At 42.1% G+C, this 20,370-nt stretch overlaps 1 protein-coding gene across 2 annotated transcripts in view; it reads right to left on the bottom strand.

The window, feature by feature from the left end:
• Positions 1-11,299: 11,299 nt before the first annotated feature.
• RNF8 (ring finger protein 8) overlaps positions 11,300-20,370 on the bottom strand; it is a 40,844-nt gene continuing 31,773 nt past the window's right edge. Inside the window, exons 6-8 of one of the 2 annotated variants that reach the window (XM_081246108.1) lie at positions 19,680-19,787; positions 17,270-17,474; positions 11,649-11,779 (exon numbers count right to left, since the gene is read on the bottom strand). In XM_081246108.1, the coding sequence (XP_081102234.1) occupies positions 11,763-11,779; positions 17,270-17,474; positions 19,680-19,787 (330 nt within the window). In that variant the 3' untranslated portion in view covers positions 11,649-11,762. Of the gene's footprint in view, positions 11,780-17,269; positions 17,475-19,679; positions 19,788-20,370 lie in introns of both variants that reach the window. The other variant, XM_081246109.1, reaches the window with a different exon arrangement.

The following is a 20,370-nucleotide window of genomic DNA, read 5'->3' as shown; positions in this document are numbered from 1 at the left end:
CAGAGTCAATTTATACTGACTATTTTTCCAAGTATGGGTCACACATTTCCATTTCTTTGTGTGTCTTATAATTTGTGGTTGTTGTAGTTCTTGTTGAAAATTGCACATTTTAGATAATATCTTGTAGCAACTCTGAATTATAATTCCCCCCCCCTGCAGGTTACTGTTATTGCTATTTGTTTGTTTCTTTATTGTTTCTCTGATTAGCAACTTGTCTGGGCTAAATCCATGAAATCTGTCCCTCCTGCAGTATACAGCTAATGATGTCTCTGTTCTGTTTTTGTTTTTTGTTTTTTTTTTTTGCGGTACGCGGGCCTCTCACTGTTGTGGCCTCTCCCATTGCGGAGCACAGGCTCCGGACGCGCAGGCTCAGCCATGGCTAAAATGGGCTCACGGGCCCACCAGCTCCGCCGCATGTGGGATCTTCCTGGACCGGGACATGAACCCGTGTCCCCTGCATCGGCAGGTGGACTCTCAACCACTGCGCCACCAGGGAAGCCCTGTTATTTTTTTTAAATTTATTTTATTTTATTTTTGGCTGTGTTGGGTCTTCAGTTGCTGTGCGCGGGCTTTCTCTAGTTGCGGCAAGCGGGGGCTACTCTTCGTTGCCATGCGTGGGCTTCTCATTGCGGTGGTTTCTCTTGTTGCGGAGCACAGGCTCTAGGCACATGGGCTTCAGTAGTTGTGGCACATGGGCTCAGTAGTTGTGCCTCATGGGCTCTAGAGCGCAGGCTCAGTAGTTGTGGCGCACAGGCTTAGTTGCTCTGCAGCATGTGGGATCTTCCCGGACCAGGGCTCGAACCCATGTCCCCTGCACTGGCAGGCAGATTCTTAACCACTGCACCACCAGTGAAGTCCCTGTTATTTTTTATTCTTATTTTTATTTCTGTCTTCCTGAGGATTGCCTCATGTACTGTGTAGCTTAGTGGCCAGCCGCTGATCCTGATCAAACAGAGCTTGTCTTCAGCCACCTCAAGCCAGTAAATCTTCTGTCCTCTACTGATAGATCTGTGTATGGGTGGTGAGTGTATTCATAGTTTAGGCCATTTTCAGTCTTATCCAGCTTTTACGTTCTGCCACATCCTTTTGTATTTCCTCTGCACATACATAAAGCCTCAGGGCTGGCCAGGAGTGTGTCGCTGACTTGGGCCCTCTCTGATCTCTGTGCATGCATGCAGCCTCAGCCTGGAACATGCTTGCCCCAACCAAGACTACAACCTCAAGCTAGCAGAGCCACTGGCCTTCCTCACTTCTACCTCTGAGATTGTCACTTTCACCAAAAACACTGTTGGGTGTGGCCACTGTCCTCTGCTCCAAACTGAGTGAGCCCCCACTGACCACAGCAGAGAAGGTGCTGGTCCTGACTGTCCTAAAATTTAGAACCTCTGTGTCAGATAACCAGAGGGGGAGTGTGATGGAGCAGGCCCAGGCCAGAACATCACAGATTCTCACTACTCTTACCTGAAGTTCAGCAGTTTTTCAAGCATAAATGCTTCTCAGATTGTTGTATGATTTTGTTTCATTTCTGGGGAACTGAAATGGTTTTGTCAATTTTTCTTTATGTCAACTATTCCTTTTGTCCTAGTTTCTTTTGGGGTAAATGATATGCTGATCTCTTCACTTGGCCATACCTGAAAGTCCTGCCTCCAGTTTTCTTATTTTAAATGCTCAGTATGTTCTAAGGAAAAATAATATGCAAATATAGCCTGTACAAATACTGTGTGTTCGTTCATGCCTTTACTTCAAAACACAGACAATGTGCAAAGAGAGTTCAAAGACAAAAGTAAAAGAAAGAACCTCTGCTACTTGCATAACTTGTTACTCTATACATGGCCTGTATTATGTGTTAGCAATAATAAATTATCTTAAATAATATCCTGTAACAGTTACCTCAACTGTTAGGTTTGAAAATTCCTAGTCCACACATCTAGACTGCACACTTGCTCACATTACACAAGGTCAAGCTGCCTTATGGAGAGTTAAGAATTCCCATTTGAACTGTCTAGTTTGCAAAACCTGGACCAAAAATGGAAACAATGTACTTTTGTTTGTTTGATCACTTGGTGCAGAATTGCCCAGTGGCTGGCCAGCTACATAACACAAACATGGAAGACCGTAGTCATGTATTATCTAGTAGTAAATCTAATAATACTGAAATTCTGAAGGATGAGTAGAATATTTTTAAATATCCACAGCAACTTTAATGTGATGTGAAAATAGCTGTGGTTTCTACTGATGGCAAAGACACAGATAATCTAACGTTCTGGGGCTTGTTGCCTAATGTATTAGTTATCAATTCTGCATAACAAATTGCCCCAACATTTAGTAGCTTAAAACAACATCTATTATCTCACACCATTTCTGAAGGTGAGGAATCTAGGAGCAGCTTAGCTCAGTAGTACTGGCTCAGGGTCTCTCCTGAGGTTGAAGTCAAAGTATTGACCAGGATTACAGCCATCTGAAGGCTTGACTGGGCTGGAAGATCCACCTCCAAGCTCACTCAAATGGTCGTTGGCAGAAGCCTCACTTCCTTGATGAGCCCTTTTCAGAGTAGGTCAGAGTGGGAAGTGCCCTCTTATCTCTTAGAGTTGGTTACTGAGACCCACAGAAGCTGGGTAACTGGCTGCAGGTCACAGAGCAAGTAAAAGGTAGACTTGAAGCTCAGACTCTTCCCCATCACAATTGCCACCTACACAAGTAATGGAACCTCATGCTGCCAACTCAAACAAAAAGAAAATGTTTTGGAAGGATACAGGCCAGCTCACAGGATTAAGGCAAGGTTGGACCAGGCTGTGTCAGTCTTCTGACTCAGGTGTAAGCAACAGAAATGGCTTCTGGGCACAGTAGTTAGAAATGGAATATATTGAAAGGATTAAAGGGATGTATCAGAAACAGGTTTAGCAGCTATGCGGCCAGGAATAACACCCCAAGTGGTACTACAGAACCAGTCTGGTGGTTCCATAGTCACTACTGCCACCAGCACTTGGGCATGCACAACAAAGCTTGTATGGCAAATACCTGTGACTATGGACAGTGCTGCAAGCACCACTGTCACGACTGCTTCTAGAAACACCTCATCAGCCACGATTCTCACAGAACACGATTCTGCTTGTCCCAGCATCTTTGCATCACATTTCCAGTTCACAGCTTGAATATGCCTAATTAAGACATCCTTGTTCTGTATGCAGCTCTAGCCACAAGGGATTCTGGGAAAGCAAGTATATGATACTTTCAGTTTCTTTCTGGGAAAGTGGGCTTTGCTTCATGAGGAAGGGAACTAGTTAATAATGTGAAAGTAGTTTGGGTGCTGGATAGCCTAAAAGAAGGACAAATGTAGGTGAGATAGATACAGGAAAAGAACAGGAACCAAAGACTTTTGTAACAGCATCTTAAAATAATGCTTAATTTGTTCCTGCTGTTGCAGCTGGAGATTAAGGTGGAAGACAGAATGGGAGCTTAAGAGGTATAATAAGAATATATTCTCAAAAATGAAGAGTTCTTATGAATATATTAATATACTATTTTAAAAATTAATATACCCATAAGGATGTATCTATAAGAACAGTGTATTAACATATATAATAATAAAATTCATATATAAATTATACTTTTATATTTGAATAAATTTATTATATAAATAAAATAATAAATAATTTATTATATAAATATATATGATCTATATAATTAAAAAGAACAAAATTATTTTCATGAGGGAGAGTGCTCATGAAACAAAGCCCATCATTTTATTTTGGGATAAGGACATCCATGTTTGGTTGTAGAACTGTTCCAGCCTTTAAATACTAAATCCACACATCAGTTCTCTGACTTCCAGCTCTCTCCTTCAGATACTGTTCTTTGACCCTGTAGATACCTCCTGCAGGCCCCGGACTCACCTACTGTCTAATTATCATCTCCCTCCTGTCTTCATTTTTCACCCTAACCAGGCTTGAATCCAAGCTCCATCACTTCAACCCCATGGCACCCCCTTAACCAAAAGCCCAACTCTGTAATGTGGGGATGTGGGTGAAGACACACCCAGTATGCTAGCTCTTGGGTGGGTAGGCAGCACTGCTAAACCACTTCCACAGAATCTGATAAAACCTTTGTGGGAAGCTTTTGACCTTTCGACCCTTTATTAGGATGTAGCTCACAATGGCTTTTTTCTTTTGTTCAGGGAGTAAACACCTAGAGCAGTGCCTAGTAAAAAATGGGCATCAAGTAACTATTGCTGAATTGAATGTATTGGAAATATCCAGAATTCAAATAGCCACTAGATGACAAAAAATTCACACCAGATTCAAGAATTCACAGAGCCCGAAGGAGGTGGACAGCAGGGATAGTGGGTCTGGAAATTGGATTTAATGTGGGGATCTGGGTTAGACTCTGGTAAAGCAACAACACGCTGAAAATACCACTTGGAGATTAAATTAATGAGCTCAGGTAACCCCTGGTGGGCACACTGTTTGGGGATATTGTTTGGGGATGCTGCAGAGGAAGGAGGTCCAGCAAATGAGCATTTATTGTGCAGGATTCACAGGCTCTTCTAAAATGAAGAAATCAGCTAAACAAGACAGTTCATTACTTTTCATCAACACAAGGCCCCATCTTCTCCTCAGGAGCTCCTACTCCTACTGCCTCAACCCCCATTTACGGAAAAAGCTAAAAGAGTTGACCAGCTGGGAAGTTTTACCGGTGTTCAGAAGAACAAGCCCTTGGCCTACGCTTAACAATGGCAGCATTCTGCTCAAATCAGGCCCTGCATCTGTTAACAAGACTGCTTCTCTGGGTAAGAGACAATGATTCCAGGATTCTAACCTTCTTAGATACTTCTTAGGTTAGGACCACAATGCAAGTTAGATGTCCTTTCTCTTAATTTCTATGTCAAGCAGATTTAATTGTAGAATTTTTTAGAGGCCTAGGGGAATGAGTTGTTGAGACAAACAAACCTAGGGCACCCCTGAGTTATCCTTAGATATGAAGTGAGATGATTCTATACAGAGTCAGGCTATAAAAAGCAAACAGGCAGTGGGAGAGACCTGCCCATCCCAAGCACTCTTGCAGATGTGGTGAATGCCTGGATGGTTGTTCACAGAGCAAAAAGTAGTGAGAGAGAAGAGCTGGAGATAATGAGGGGATTTAGGTCTTTCTATAAAAACAGCAGTTTCAAATCAGAAAAACAGATAACAGGTATCCAGCTATCCAACCCACAAAGGGCAAAGTCCCCCACCCTGGCACAGCCTGATTGCTGGGATGAAGCCTGCCTAGAGGTAGAGTAAGCCCTTTCTAGGTTAATGTAATCAGATGGATATGGGACACCTGCCACTCACTGCAAAGCACTTCACAGAGCTAGCTGGCTGCATTCATCTGCTTAATAAGGCCAGAATCTGAAACAAACCCTCTTTACCCAGTTTCTCAGAGCCCTGTTTTAGAGAACATGCCTTTAATTAGAGCCAGACAGCACAGTGGTGGGGCTCAGCTATACTGTGGTTTGGTGCTGCAAGGCAGAAAAGTTACCACGTATCTTTCTAGGCAAGCAAAATGTAGATGGTGTTTAATATCAGATTTCCCTCGAGGAAAACAACATACTGTAGCTTGGAGAAGTGATTTCAAAGTTTGGGTTAATTTTTGGTTTGTGTCCTTTAATAATAGAACATTCAAGTTTATGTTTGTGAGCAGTGCAATAACTGGAATAATTATTTAGGCCTCACTATAACACATCACAGTATTTTAGAGATGAAAAAACGGAGGCTCAGAGAGGTTAAGTTGCCCAAGGTCACACAGTTACAAATGGCAGGGCCGGAATTCAAACCCAACTAGTCTGACTTTCAAATGTTTTCTTTTTTCTTTTCTCTTCTTTTTTTTAAAGTCTGTATTTAAGAGCTCACTTTCTTAACCTGTGTGGCACACTTGAGAGGAATGTGGTGTTCTGGAAGGAGAGGTTGCAAGTCACTCTTGGGTCCAGCAGCCAAGGAAGAGAAGGATCATTCTGTGAGATCAGTCTCTGCAGACGGCCTTCAAGCTCTTTGAGTTGAGATGTATCTCCTTTGAGGATCTTTCCTCTAATGATGTACAAGGGGGTTCACCGCAGAATTGTCTTAAAGAGTAAAAAGTGGGAAGCACTGGTCCCCAATATGACAGCCACCTGACTATGCAAGAACCAGTTAACTGTACAAACTACACAGCTCATTTGTAGTCACCCAACACAATTATACGTCACTCAACATAAATTATAAGAATTTCAGTGGCAATGACACGAATCTTACTAGAAATGAAGTTGATTTTCTGAAGCCCTTACCTTGTCAAAATGTAAATGGCTATTCATACAAAGTGATGGTTGCACTATCTTTTTCTTGGATTGTTGGGAGCAGATACCCTGCCTTGGCTTTATTGAAGTTTTGCACTGTAGGGTTTTGGGGAATCGGAAGCCTAACTGATTTCGTTCTTATTTCAATGTAGACTAATGGACCTTCGGATGGAAGTAGTTATACTAGATTGTAGAACCAGACTTACTAGACCATTACTAACAAAACACTTAGAAAAAGTTATATCCGTAAATATTTTAAAAAAGAAACAGATTGAGCCTCCTTGATTTTAATAGAGAACTCCCACTAGGTGGATTTCCAGATTTCCCTTTTTTCCTTCTTCACATACCACTTTATGGGTTCTACGTCATTTTTGTTGCCATTATTTTTGTTTTGTTGTTTTAGTTAAAAGTATATATTCTGATATTTATTTAATAGGACTTTGTTTGAGAGCTGTATGAAGAAAAGAAAGAGTAAAAGGTTTAAAGCAACCTGGATCTTAAAAAAAGAAAACTGGAGAAACAAATTATGGTGCAAACACATAATAGAATAATAGGCAGCTGTAACAAAGAAAGAGGAAATTCCTTACGTTCTGACATAGAACAATCACCAAGATATAACTGAAAAAAAGCAAGGTACAAAATACTGTACAGTTTGTTATCATTTGTGGAAAAGAAGGGAAAGAAGGCCTACATGTGTGTTTTTGCTAGTATAGACAGAGAAGATCTCTGGAAGGATATACAAGGAAACAGCAACACTTGTCACTTCTGTGCAGGGAAGTGTCACTGGGGGACAAAGATGACAGGCTTTTCTCTTTAGGTCCTTTTGTACCTTCTGATTTCAAAACATGTGACCATATTGCCTTTTCAAAAAATGTATATCTGGTAGATGGAGAAAAAACAATTTACAAAATTCAACATCCATTTATGATAAAAACTCTTACCAGGGATTTCCTTGGCAGTCCAGTGGTTAAGACTCCACACTTCCACTGCAGGGGGCACAGGTTCGATCCCTGGTTGGGGAACTAAGATCCCACATGCCACAGGGCGTGGCCAAAAAAAAAAACAAACTCTTACCAAATTGGGTAGAGAGGGAACATATCTCAACATAATAAAAGCTATTTATGAGAAATACACAGTCAATATAATACTCAATGAGGAAAAGCTGAAAGCATTCTTGCTAAAATCTGGAACAAGACAAGGATGCCCACTCTCACCTCTTCTATTCAACATAGTACTGGAAGTCCTAGCCACAGCAATCAGACAAGAAAAAGAAATAAAAGGCATCCAAATTGGAAGGGAAGAGGCAAAACTGTCATCATATTCAGATGACATGATTCTATATATAGAAACCCCTAAAGACTGAACAAAAAAATGACTAGAACTTATAAATGAATTCAGCAAGGTAGCAGGATACAAGATTAACATACACAAATCAGTTGCATTTCTTTACACTAACAATGAAATATCAAAAACAGAATGTAAAAAAAAACCAATACCTTTCAAAATTGCACCCCAGAAAATAAAATACTTAGGAATAAACCTGATCAAGGAGGTGAAAGACTTATATGCTGAGAACTATAAAACATTAATAAAGAAAACTGAAGATGAATCAAAGAAATGGAAAGATTTCTCATGCTCTTGGATTGAAAGAATTAATATTGTTAAAATGGCCATACTGCCCAAAACAACCTACAGATTTAATGCAATCCCTATCAAATTACCCATGCCATTTTCCACAGAACTAGAGCAAGTAATCCTAAAATTTATATGAAACCATAAAAGCCCAGAATTGTCAAAGCAATCCTGAAGAAAAAGAACAAAGCGGGAGGCATAACCTGCCCAGACTTCAGACAATACTACAAAGTTACAGTAATCAAAACAGCATGGTATTGGCACAAAAACAGACATATGAAGCTCAGTGGTACAGAACAGAGACCCCAGAAATAAAGCTACACACCTACAGACAAAGGAGGTGAGAATATACAATGGGAAAAAGACAGTCTCTTCAGCAAGTGGTGTTGGGAAAGTTGGACAGTCACATGTAAATTGATGAAGTTAGAACACACCCTCTCACTATACACAAAAATAAACTCAAAATGGCTTAAAGACTTAACACATAACACCATAAAACACCTAGAAGAGATCACAGGCAAAACATTCTCTGACATAAATCGTACCAATGTTTTCTTAGGTCAGTCTCCTAAGGCAATAGAAATAAAAACAAAAATAAACAAATGGGACCTAATCAAACTTACAAGCTTTTGCACAGCAAAGGAAACCATACACAAAACGAAAAGACAACCTACAGACTGGGAGAAAATATTTGCAAATGATGCAACTGACAAGGACTTAATTTCCAAAATATACAAACAGCTCATATAATCCAACAACAAAAAAACAAAAAACCCAATCAAAAAATGGGCAGGGGGCTTCCCTGGTGGCACAGTGGTTGAGAGTCCGCCTGCCAATGCAGGGGACACGGGTTCGTGCCCCGCTCCGGGAGGATCCCACATGCCGCGGAGCGGCTGGGTATGTGAGCCATGGCCGCTGAGCCTGCGCGTCTGGAGCCTGTGCTCCGCAACGGGAGAGGCCCGCGTACCGCAAAAAAAAAAAAAAAAAAAAAAAATGGGCAGAAGACCTAGACATTTCTCCAAAGGAGAAATACAAATGGCCAATAGGTATGTGAAAAGATGCTCAACGCTGCTAATTATTAGAGAAATGTAAATCAAAACTACAATGAGTACCACCTCACACCAGTCAGAATGGCCATCATTAAAAACACTGCAAATAACAGATGCTGGAGAGGCTGTGGAGAAAAGGGAAGCCTCGTACAATGTTGTGGGAATGTAAGTTGGTGCAGCCACTATGGAAAACAGTATGCAGGTTCCTCAGAAAACTAAAAATAGAATTACCATATGATCTAGCAATCCCACTCCTGGGCATATATCCAGACAAAACTCTAATTCAAAAAGATACATGCACCCATATGTTCATAGAAGCACTATTCACAATAGCCAAGACATGGAACAACCTAAATGTCCACTGACAGATGAATGGATAAAGAAGATGTGGTATATATATACAGTGGAATACTATTCAGCCATAAAAAAGAAGGAAATAATGCCATTTGCAGCAACATGGATGCAACTAGAGATTATCATACTAAGTGAAGTCAGTAAGAAAAAGATGAATACCATATGATATCACTTATATGTGGAATCTAAAATATGACATAAATGAACTTATCTATGAAAGAGAAACAGACTCACGGACATAGATAACAGAGTTGTGGTTGCCAAGGGGGAAAGGGTTGGGAGAGGGATGGAGTGGGAGGTTGGGGTTAGCAGATGTTAGCTATCATATATAGAATGGATAAACAACAAGGTCCTACTGTATAGCACAGAGAACTATATTCAATATCCTATGATAAACCATAACGGAAAAGAATATTAAAAAAAGAATATATATGGGCTCTCCTGGTGGAGCAGGGCTTAAGAATCCGCCTGCCAATGTAGGGGACACGGGTTCGAGCCCTGGCCCGGGAAGGTCCCACATGTCGCGGAGCAACTAAGTTTGTGCGCCACAACTTCTGAGCCTGAGCTCTAGAGCCTGCAAGCCACTACTGAGCCCGCGTGCCACAACTACTGAAGCCTGCGCACCTAGAGTTCATGCTCCACAACAAGAGAAGCCATGACAATGAGAAGCCTGTGCACTGTAACTGGAGAAAGTCCATGCACTGCAACCAAGACCCACACAGCCAAAAATAAATAAATAAATTTATTTTTTTAATTTATTAAAAAAAAGAATATATATATGTATAACTGAATCACTTTGCTGTATAGCAGAAATTAATGACATTGTAAATCAACTGTACTTCAATTAAAAATATTAAAAAACAAAAACAAGCAAACTGTCATGGCTGAGCAGAATCTTTGGAGTTGGTCTCTGGACACAAGTCCACCATCTCCCTAGATTGCCGACTTTTCTTATTAAAGCACTTTTCCTGTCTTTAAAAAAAAAAAAAAGTTTATCTGTACTCTTCTAAAAATTTATATATCCCATGCAACCTATAAACAAAACATATGTATAGGGGAAACAGGAGACTGTTACATCAAGATGTAGTCATCTTTTCCTTCTTTTCTCTGTTTCTCCAGAATTTTTTGATTTGGTTATAATGGCTATCTTTAAAGTATTATTTTCTATGTTTAACTTACTTCTTCCTTGACTACACCAGTATTTCAATCAGTAATCCCATTGAGAAAGATGAAAATGAAGACTAGGGACGCCAGAATCCCCAAATATACAGGATTCAACAAAGGAAAAACCTACCATCCCTATGAAACACATGGGGTATAAATAAAGAACTACAGAGAACTGTTCTCTAGGTAGGCAGTAAAAAGGGAGAGGAAAATACCTTTCCATCTGGAAGCAAATCATTGAATGACATAATGCACAACCAGTTTCCTACTAGAGCTCCTCATTTTAAATAACTACTCTTCAACTTCCTGTGTTTTCCTTCATTCTCATCACTGGTAACCAAGGATACCACAGATTTTCCTAAGCTCCTATTTCCCAAACATCAAACTAGTTTTCTTTGTTTAAAATGGGAAAGCAGCAAAAGAGAAATGACTTTTAATTTTTTTAAAAAAGCATATCAAGTTCTCATAAAATCACTGCCCATGTTTGCTGAAATTGGGTAAAATAGATTTGGAAACAACTTCAGAACACCAGCTGAAAGAAGGGAATTCACTCCATCCCAAAACCAGGTAGCAGTGACTCATCTCTGGAATGAAAAGGAGACATACCAGTTGGGGGCTTAACAGAGCCCATCTGCTATGGCCACGATCTTGGCCTTGGCTTCTTAGGCTGACATGCACTTGAGTCTATCATCGGATACAGTCACTTTCTTAGTTGCAATTTATGAGCTGCCAGTGTTTACTTGTGAGACTGTCTGGGAGCTGGAAGGGAAGGAAGATAAATATACCAAAGCCCAGCTGAGCAACTGATAGGTTTTATATTTTATTTCCAGGAAATAACATTGTTTCACAAAAAAGAGGTATGCCATCCTCTCAAAGAGAGGCTGCCTTCGCCTTCAGGGGCAGCCATAGGGATACACCCAACCTGCCCAAAACGTGTATCAACAGAGGTGCTTCTGAGGTACCAAAACAATAACAACAACAAACTTAAAAAGCACAACAGAAATACATAACCTGTTCAGTGTAGCGAAGCAGAGTCTCTTAAGTACTCTGAAGCAGTCGGTGCTTCAGACAATGGCGGCAGCAGGGATGGCCAACATGGAGGGTCGTGATGGAGGACTTCCTAACTCAGTCTCTGTCCCACGTGGCTCTGTCCCATGCTCTGTCTCAGAGCGGCCCCAGACCTGTCCATAGAGAATCCTCCAGACCATCCCAAGTTCCCACTGTCTGGCAGTCTTTCAAATGCCCTTGGAGTACGGTCTTCAGAACAGTCTCTTTGCTTTGGAGAGAAAAAAAAAGAGAGAAGTAAAGGAGGAGCCTGCATTTCCCTCCCCTGGCCTCCCTACTGCCACCCTCAGTCTTTTCCCCACACAGCAGCCATGGTGAGCCAAGAAAATAGATGGCAGATCATATCACTCTGCTCAAAGCCCACTCCTCGCTTCGCCAGAGTAAAAGTCGAAGTCCTTCCAAAGGTCTATAAACCCCTATACAATTTGCCCCCTGCCCAACCTCCTGACCTCACTTTCTATTCCCCTTCCCATCGTTCACTCCACTCCAGCCACACCACCTCCTTGCTGTTCCTCCTATCCCCTCTGCCTAGGACACCCTTTCCCCAGATGGCAGCATGGCCACCGCCTACTGAGCTTTACTCAAATACCACCTTCTTCAGTGACTACCTTAACTACTCTATCAAAAACTGCCAACGCTCTCCTCATCACTCCTGACCGCTTTCTTGCTTATTTTTTCTCCATAGCACAAATCGCATCTAACTTATTAGATTTTCACTTCTCTTTCTATTCTTCATACCTAGAAGAGTGTCTGGCACAAAGCTGGCCTTCAATTAATATCTGTTGGAGGAAGGAAGGAATTACATACACAGCAACAGGCAGGGAGAGGTGCAAGTTTTTCCTCTGTCCAGAGAGGGGGGTGGTGCGAGGGGCTATTCACTGGCCTCTAGTGTTTTCCAATAGCTGTGCTTCCTTGATCCCAGAGAAGCAGGGATCTTGGCTTACACAAAGGGCAATCTCAAGACCTTCCTTGAGGTTAAGGTCTCAAATGCTTTGGTAGGCAGATTGAAAGTGTTATTAAATTTATATACAAGGGAACAATAAGAGTTTTGGGGGAGACACACATCAAGGGATAAGGCAAGGAAGGACAGTAAGTGACAAAAGAAGAGAAGGGAAGGAAAAAGGGTGGGGCAAAAATGGGAGGTGGTGATGGAGGAATAAGAAAAAAAGCTTCTATTAATAAGTCTAATTTTTGATCCCATGATAATTTTGCAAAGCATGAATTTTTAAGTCAAAATTTTTAAAGAATCCAGTGTTATAAACTATTTGAGTGCATGCAGGTGGACACCCCAACCCATGCCAATCTTGCTGAGTGCCGCTTTCTCTTAAACACTGTCCTATGCCAGGCAGGCATGCTGACTTCATGCACATGACCCCCTGGATTCTTGGGGCAATACTGGGTAGATAAAAAGTACTTGCTAACAAGGATCCTCTATGGACGAGGTCAAGCTGGCAGACACTGTTACTGCTGCCATTCCCCACACAGTCCTTTACAAGGTTCTGTCTTTCAACAAGTGATAATGGGTTAACACCAGGGAAAGTCTTCCAGGTGGGCAAGCAGATACCCTCTTCAGAGGCTGTGAGTTTCTCCTGTCCTGTGTCTGGATCACGCTCCTCCTAGCCTACAGGAAGCTGGCAAGAGCCACAGGCCCTGTGATCTTACCTGGGCCAATCTTCCCAGAGACCACCAACCTCTGGAGGGACCTCTGTCTCAGATTCAGGAAAACTATGGTTCACAAACCTTTCTCCCCGCCTCAGCACCCCTGAAGGCCAAGGCATACTCCCACCAGTAGCCTCGGCTCAATATTATAGTATCAAGGGAGCTGGGAAGTACAGTTTGAAAAAGCCCCTGTACTGAAAATCACTGTTCTAAAGGACCAACAAGATTTTATTTCTAGATAATTTGCTTTTTTCTTTTCTGAGCACAACCCAAAGAAACTGTTAGGGAAAGCTTAAAGTGAGAATGTTAACACTCTTGTCAACCAACCAACACTTAATGAGAACAGAACAAATGGGACTGGGGGAGCAGTTGACAGAAGACTCTGCTCCAGCACCTCCCCAGCTGCAGAGGGAGAGCCTCCATAGCGGATGTCACAAAATGTCTTCTCTTCAGGAAAATCTCACGTCAATATCCCAGCAAGCCACAATTACTCATGCGACAAGCACTTACTCAACATCCGTTGTTATCTGCCCCAGCTCCAAGGCACCCTTTCTCCAAACACAGGATCTGGCATCCTAACACTCTCCTCCTTCTCCTCTCCTCTGGATAATCTGGCCTCCCAGACTTTACAAAGGATCTATGGCTAATCAGTCATGAGGCATCACTCCTTCCGTGCGGATATGGGCCTTGAAGACAACAACCAGCCGAGGAGGCCTGGAGTGGGGCTGCTCTCGGTGGAATCAGAGGCCCGTGCTGCCACAGACGGGCAGGTCCTTCTCTCTGAACTCGGGATCAGAGCAACCGCTGCCCAGCAGGAAAATGGCCCTGCCAGTGTCAGAACTCAGACAATTACAGGCTTGCCAATTCTAGTTCCCAGATCCTACATTTGGTTCTTTAAAAATTCCCATGCACTGGGGATTAAACCAGCTTTCAATTGGCAAAGAAGGTTGGTATTTGAACTGAGAATTTTCTCTAAACTCCACACTGCAGCCCAATGAAGCTGCTGATGGCTCTGGCACATTTTCCTAAATCGGGCCTCAGAACCTTCTGTCTGTCTCTAGAGAAAACCTCAAAGCTGCACTCGTTGCGATAACTGCAGAAACCGAGACTGGTGCCAGAACTGCTCTCAGCCAGTGAGTGGGACAGGGAGGCCGATTCAGTTTACTGTGTTGGCTCCTGGTGTTACTAAAAAGGCAGCAAGGCACCAGATTTAGCCTCTGCAGAGAAAAGAGGGGTCTGATATTATCTACTCTGCGGTATTAACTCTGTGTGAGGAGACTCAGAGATGAATTTAGGACACAGGGCCCTTCTTTCCTTTTCCAGTGGCTGCATGCATCTACCATGCTTGGACTTTTGAGAAGAAACCTGGACAGGGGGCTGGGTGAAGAAAGTACAAATGGGTGTGTGGAGAAAAGGGAACCCTCCTGCACTGTTGGTGAGAATGTAAACTGGTACAACCACTATGGAGAACAGTATGGAGGTTCCTCAGAAAATTAAAAATAGAGCTACCACACAACCCAACCCAACAATTCCACTTCTGGGTATTTAACCAAAGAAAATGAAAACATTAACTCAAAAAGATAAATCCATGCCCAATGTTCACTGCAGCGTTTTTGGCAATAGCTAAGATATGGAAGCAACTTAGGTGCCCATCGATAGATGAATGAATAAAGAAAATGTGGTATATATATATACAAGGGAATATTTCTCAGCCATAAAAAAGAATGAGACCTTCCCATTTGCAACAATATGGATGGACCTAGAGTGTATTATGCTAAGTGAAATAAGTCAGACAGAGAAAGACAAATATCATATGATTTCACTTAAATCTGGAATCTAAAAAACAAAACAAATGAGCAAACATAACAAAACAGAAATAGACTCATAAATACAAAGAAGAATATGGTGGTTGCCAGAAGGGGGAGGGATGGGGGAATGCGTGAAACGGGAAGTGATTTAACTTCCACTTACAAACTTCCACTTACAAAATAAATTAAGTCATGGGGATGTAATGTACAGCATAGGGAATACAGTCAGTAATATTGTAATCACTTTGTATGGTGACAGATGGTAACTAGACTTATTATGGTGATCATTCTATAATGCATAAAAATACCAAGTCACTATGTAGTACATCTAAAACTAATACAACACTGTAAATCAATTATACTTCAAAGAAAAAAATAAAAACAGGAATAACCCCCAAAAAACAAAGAGAAAGTACATGGTGTCCCCACCCACACAGAGACCCAGCAAACTTAAGCTCAAAGGCTGACCTTGGTCAAATCTGGGTTCCCAGGTCAGTGTTCCTCTCAGAAAGGGAAGAGAGAAGAAAACAGAAGGCATTCACAACACCTCAGTAGACACTTCCTAAGCCTTGGCTGTCCTCATGCTCCTCTGGCACTGTGTAGACATGTCTTGTTTGGGCCACCAAGGGGGGCACTGCAGGAACAGGTCACTGCTTCTCACGCCTCTGTGCTTATGCTAATTCCTCTGCTTGGAAAGCTACATACCTAGGGAACCTTTAGGACTCAGTTCAAATGGCACTTCTTCTGTGAAGCTTGCTCCCATACCTCCACCTGTCCAGGCCGAATTGACTGTCCTCTCCTCTGCAATTTTCTAGCACCCTATTATGGAACTTGTCACATTACCTACTTGCTTTTCTGTCTCCTCCGCAGACTATGAGAGCTGAGACAATACCCTGTTTATCTCTTTATCCCAGTGCAGAGTATAGTGTTCTTATAAATGCTTATGGAGTGACGGGAGGTGGACAGGACGAGCAATGAATTCTGCCAGATTCAAGTGGCTCCTGGGAGGTAAAAAAACCTATGGGGACTCAAAATTGGGCACAAAGTCCAATAGTACATAGTTGTCAGAAAAGTAGAAAACACTCTGGTTTCAAAGAACTGCCCCACCCTCAGAATGTCTTCCTTGGGCATAACAGGCTCAACACCTGGCCTGTGACAGGCTTGCTGCCCTCACAATGGCTGACCAACAGAGGGCCAATTCCATACCATAGCTGCTTGCAAATCAGCATCAGATTTCTGGCCCTACTCAAAAGAGGCTGACATCTGTTGAAGGGCTAGGAGAAAGAGAGTGATAGACAGAAGATCCTGTTCTTAGCAGTGTGGCTTCTAAGCCTTCAGCTTCTCTGGACTTAGAGAAGGGAACATCCAAAGACACACATGAACATGAGTTCCTGATGGCCAGGTGGTGGAAAGCACCTGGAAGGCCAGTGAGCTTTTGGTTCTTCTCCTCTGATTGGCCTTTATGTGCAACCCATTGACCTCACAGCACTCTGGCTCTGAGCTTTCCCAGAGGGTCGTACTGTACTAGATTTCTAAAGGGACTGAACATGGTAATCAGATCCACTCTGCTCCTCTTTACTCTCATCTCTGCCCAATAACCAATCCTTCGGATCCATTGGCTTCCTTGTACTTTGCCCCAGGACACATTCTTTTGCCACCAGGACATTCAAGTCTCAAGCAGAGTGGCTCTGCAACCTTCAACACAGCAGGCCCCAAGTATGATGAGATCACTTGTTTAAATTAGCAGATATTCACTATGGAAGTATGGTTCCTTGAGGAAACTCACCCACCCCTTCCCTAATCTCTTTATTTAAACTCTCTCTGGCTGGGAAACCTGTTTGTACCACATCCTATTTATAATTTATTGTATACCCAACCCAAGATTTCTGTAACACCCGGACAGCAACTAAACTGTCTTGAACAACAGCACCATCTAGTGACCAGCACAGCAAGCTGTGTGACCATGTGTTTTTCTAATCACATCCTTTTTTATCCCCCAAACCAAGACACATACACCTAAGCCTCCCCATTCCCTGCTGGTCAAATAACAGTTAATTCTACCTCAAGTCTTTCTTACATGTTCATTATCTTTAACTCCCTTTACTTTTCCCAATTTCTTCCACCTCTTCCTTAGCTCAAGAATCATTTATCTTACTCTTCCCGATCCAAAAAACTCTGCCTATGTTTGTAAGTCCTTTGTTGAGGGGACTTACCTCTTGTTCACACCCACTCACCTTTTCGTTCCCTGATGAGGACAATTCGTCGTTCTTTCACTTCCGAGCTCAGATTATCTACCATCTTATTAATGCAATTGTCTAGAACCAGGGAGTGGGTTTTCGACTTGATGTCCTTCCGACAAATGGGGCATTCTATCTTCCGCTTCATCCACTCACTGATACAGTAGGAGCAGAAACTATGGGCACAGTTCAAGGTGACAGCCTATAATGGGAATGTGAACACACAGATCAGAACTGTGATGCTTACTTCCCCAGGGCGGTTGCGATCTCAGAACCAACTCAGATCACACTGCCAACATGGGTTAGCTACCCTGCAAACAAATGTCACTGGACGCAAGTAGGACTAGTAAGCGTGTGAATGTTTGGTATAAATACATCACTAATTCTCTCATGAAAACAAATTTATGTCCTAATGGTGAATTAGCACCTCAATTTTAATATATGAAGGGGAACACAGAGTGAATACTCAGTATACAGAATGGTAGGAGGCATCATCTTTACTCAAAAGCAGCTAAAAAAGTATATGTAAAAGAGAACTTAGGCTGGGAAAAAAATGTAATGGGTTCAACTGATAGTGCCTTAAGTAAGTAAGCCTGTGAGACGAGAGAAAGCAGAAGGAAGTCTGTATGTGAGGGGCTCCTATGAGTAATTCCAATGGTCAGCTTTCTGCCAGGACACTTTTCACTCCCCAAAACATAAACCATTCTCCTCATTACTCTTGTCTATGTACATCTCCTAAGATACAACTTTGTGAGGCTCAAAAGTCTTCCTTCCTGTTTTTAGGATAGCAGTGGAAAATAACACAGAAATCATGTATTTTTCAAATGCCAAGTTGAGACCAGAAAGCCAACTAGGAGACTTTCTTAGTAACGAATGAGATAAATTCTCATAAACGGGACTAAAAACCTGTCTGATTAAAATGAAACCTCTTCCCAACACTGATTTTAAGAGGTGATCCACAGAAAAGGTCAGGCACATGCTGTAAACCAAACAAAGTCAAGTTATTTGTCTCTTACATGTCGTGCAGATGCTCTGGGTTGGCTAACTCATCACCCATTCCAACCACCCTTTCCTTGTCTTCTTCTATTAGGGTCCGTAAGCCACGTCAAAAGAGCACGAACTGAGTTTCTCCAAAGTAGGGAATCAAATGACTAGAAACTATGGGGGAAATTATGACCCAAAGTCAAAGTAGATCCAGAGCAAAAGAAACAGGTCTACCCAGGAGAGATTTTTCAGGAGGCTAATAGACCCAATCTCCCTAAAGTCCACCAGAAAAAAGGAAGCAGTGTGTGTATGCATTTTCTTTTTAAAGGATTCTGAAAAGCACTGTCATTTAACAAATTGAGTTTAACACCTGTAGTGTAAGATGAACTGGACACAGATAGTAGAATGTGTGAAAATAAAAGAGGACTGTGCAGGACTTCCTTGGCGGTCCAGTGGTTAAGACTCCATGCTTCCAATGCAGGGGGTGTGGGTTCCATCCCTAGCTGGGGAACTAAGATCCCACATGCTACACAGCATGGCCATAAAAAGACAAAAAAAAGGAGAGCCTGTGCAAAAACAAGACAGGATAACAGGGAATTCCCTGGTGGTCCAGTGGTTAGAACTCTGTGCTTTCACTGCTGAGGGCACAGGTTCAATCCCTGGTTAGGGAAATAAGATCTCACAAGCCACGTGGTGTGGAAAAAAAAAAAAAAAGACAGGATAACAGATGGTAACCTAGGAGAGATGTTTCATTTTCATAAGGAGCCTCAGAGTTCCTGAAATATGTTCCACTTGGCCACTGAATTCCCAGCAACCATACATCAATGGCATTTACCCCCCTGTTCAAAGGCTGCACTGCACACCTACTCTCAGCACTGTGCCCATTCAGAGCAAAGAAAGAATAGTTTTATTGAGCAGCTTTATTCTGATACTTCAAATTTCTAATGCCATCTAATTCTGGATTGTGCCAGAATCAAGTGGTTCCCGGGAGGTAAAAAACCTGTAGGAGTTCAACACTAGGCACAAAATCCAACAGGACATAGTTGTCAGAAAAGTAGAAAGCACAGGACATTCTGACCTGTGGGAGGGTGGGGCAGCTCTCAGGTGGTTCTTTGAAACCAAAGTGTTTTCTCCCCAATACCAAAGAGATAAAGGCTTTATTACAGCCCAAAACATTGATTCTGCCAAACAGATACTCAAGAACAAATGAAATAAGAAAAAAGACAGTGGAGGTAAAGAAGACTACAAAAACAAATGAGAAGTGACTATCTCTAGCAGTCACTTTGAGGTCAAATAGCTACAGTAAGTTCCTGGAGGAAAAACATTCTTTAGAATGTTTCCCTACAGCAGAGGCAGTCTGTGTAGCCGAGGCTCCATTCAGGGTTGGGAGAGTGAGAAGGCGTGAGCCACCATTCATAATTACCTCAATGAAGTATTCTGAACAAATAATACACTGGAGCTCATTCTCTAGCACGTCATTCACATGGCTAAGAACTTCCTCCTTCTGTGCTTGCACCTTCTCCTTCTCTTCCTGCAAAAACATACAACCCCACCTGTCATTCGGAAGAACCAACGAGAATGCAAAACAGGACAGGAAGCAGGGTTAATAGTCTGCAATAGGATTAAGAAGGAATCTAAATTAAAAATTCACCCTGGCACAGCAACATGAAAATAAAACTCTTTCCGCAAGGGTTACTGTTTCTCAGAACTGCTTTCTAATATAGGACACTATCTTCCTTTTCTTCCCTCTCTCGACTTTTTTAGTATGTATCCGCATTGCAGGTTCTGTCTTCTTCCCAAAAATTAACCAAATGAGAAAAACTGAAGGTAGCATACCCACTCCACCAACCACCCAAGACCAGAATGAGGCATTAAGTATCCTATAGCAAACTGCAGTTGAGGTGATACAAAATCATCCCAAGCAACCAAGAACTCACTGGATAAGAAAGAAATGAGGAACAGTCCATAAAGGTAGGAAGCTTGAATTAGTATGTAAGGTCCCTTATGTTCTTTGCAGCTGCCTCTCCTATAAAATAAGGATAATACCTATGTTCCCTAGAGGCAGGAGGCTGGAGAGATGGCCTCTTGAAGTACCTTCAGGCCCCACACTCTAT

The sequence above is a fragment of the Mesoplodon bidens genome, assembly GCF_964165515.1.
Source record: "Mesoplodon bidens genome assembly, chromosome: 10".
Classification (NCBI taxonomy): domain Eukaryota; kingdom Metazoa; phylum Chordata; class Mammalia; order Artiodactyla; family Ziphiidae; genus Mesoplodon; species Mesoplodon bidens.
This window is presented reverse-complemented; position numbering and strand designations above follow the sequence as displayed.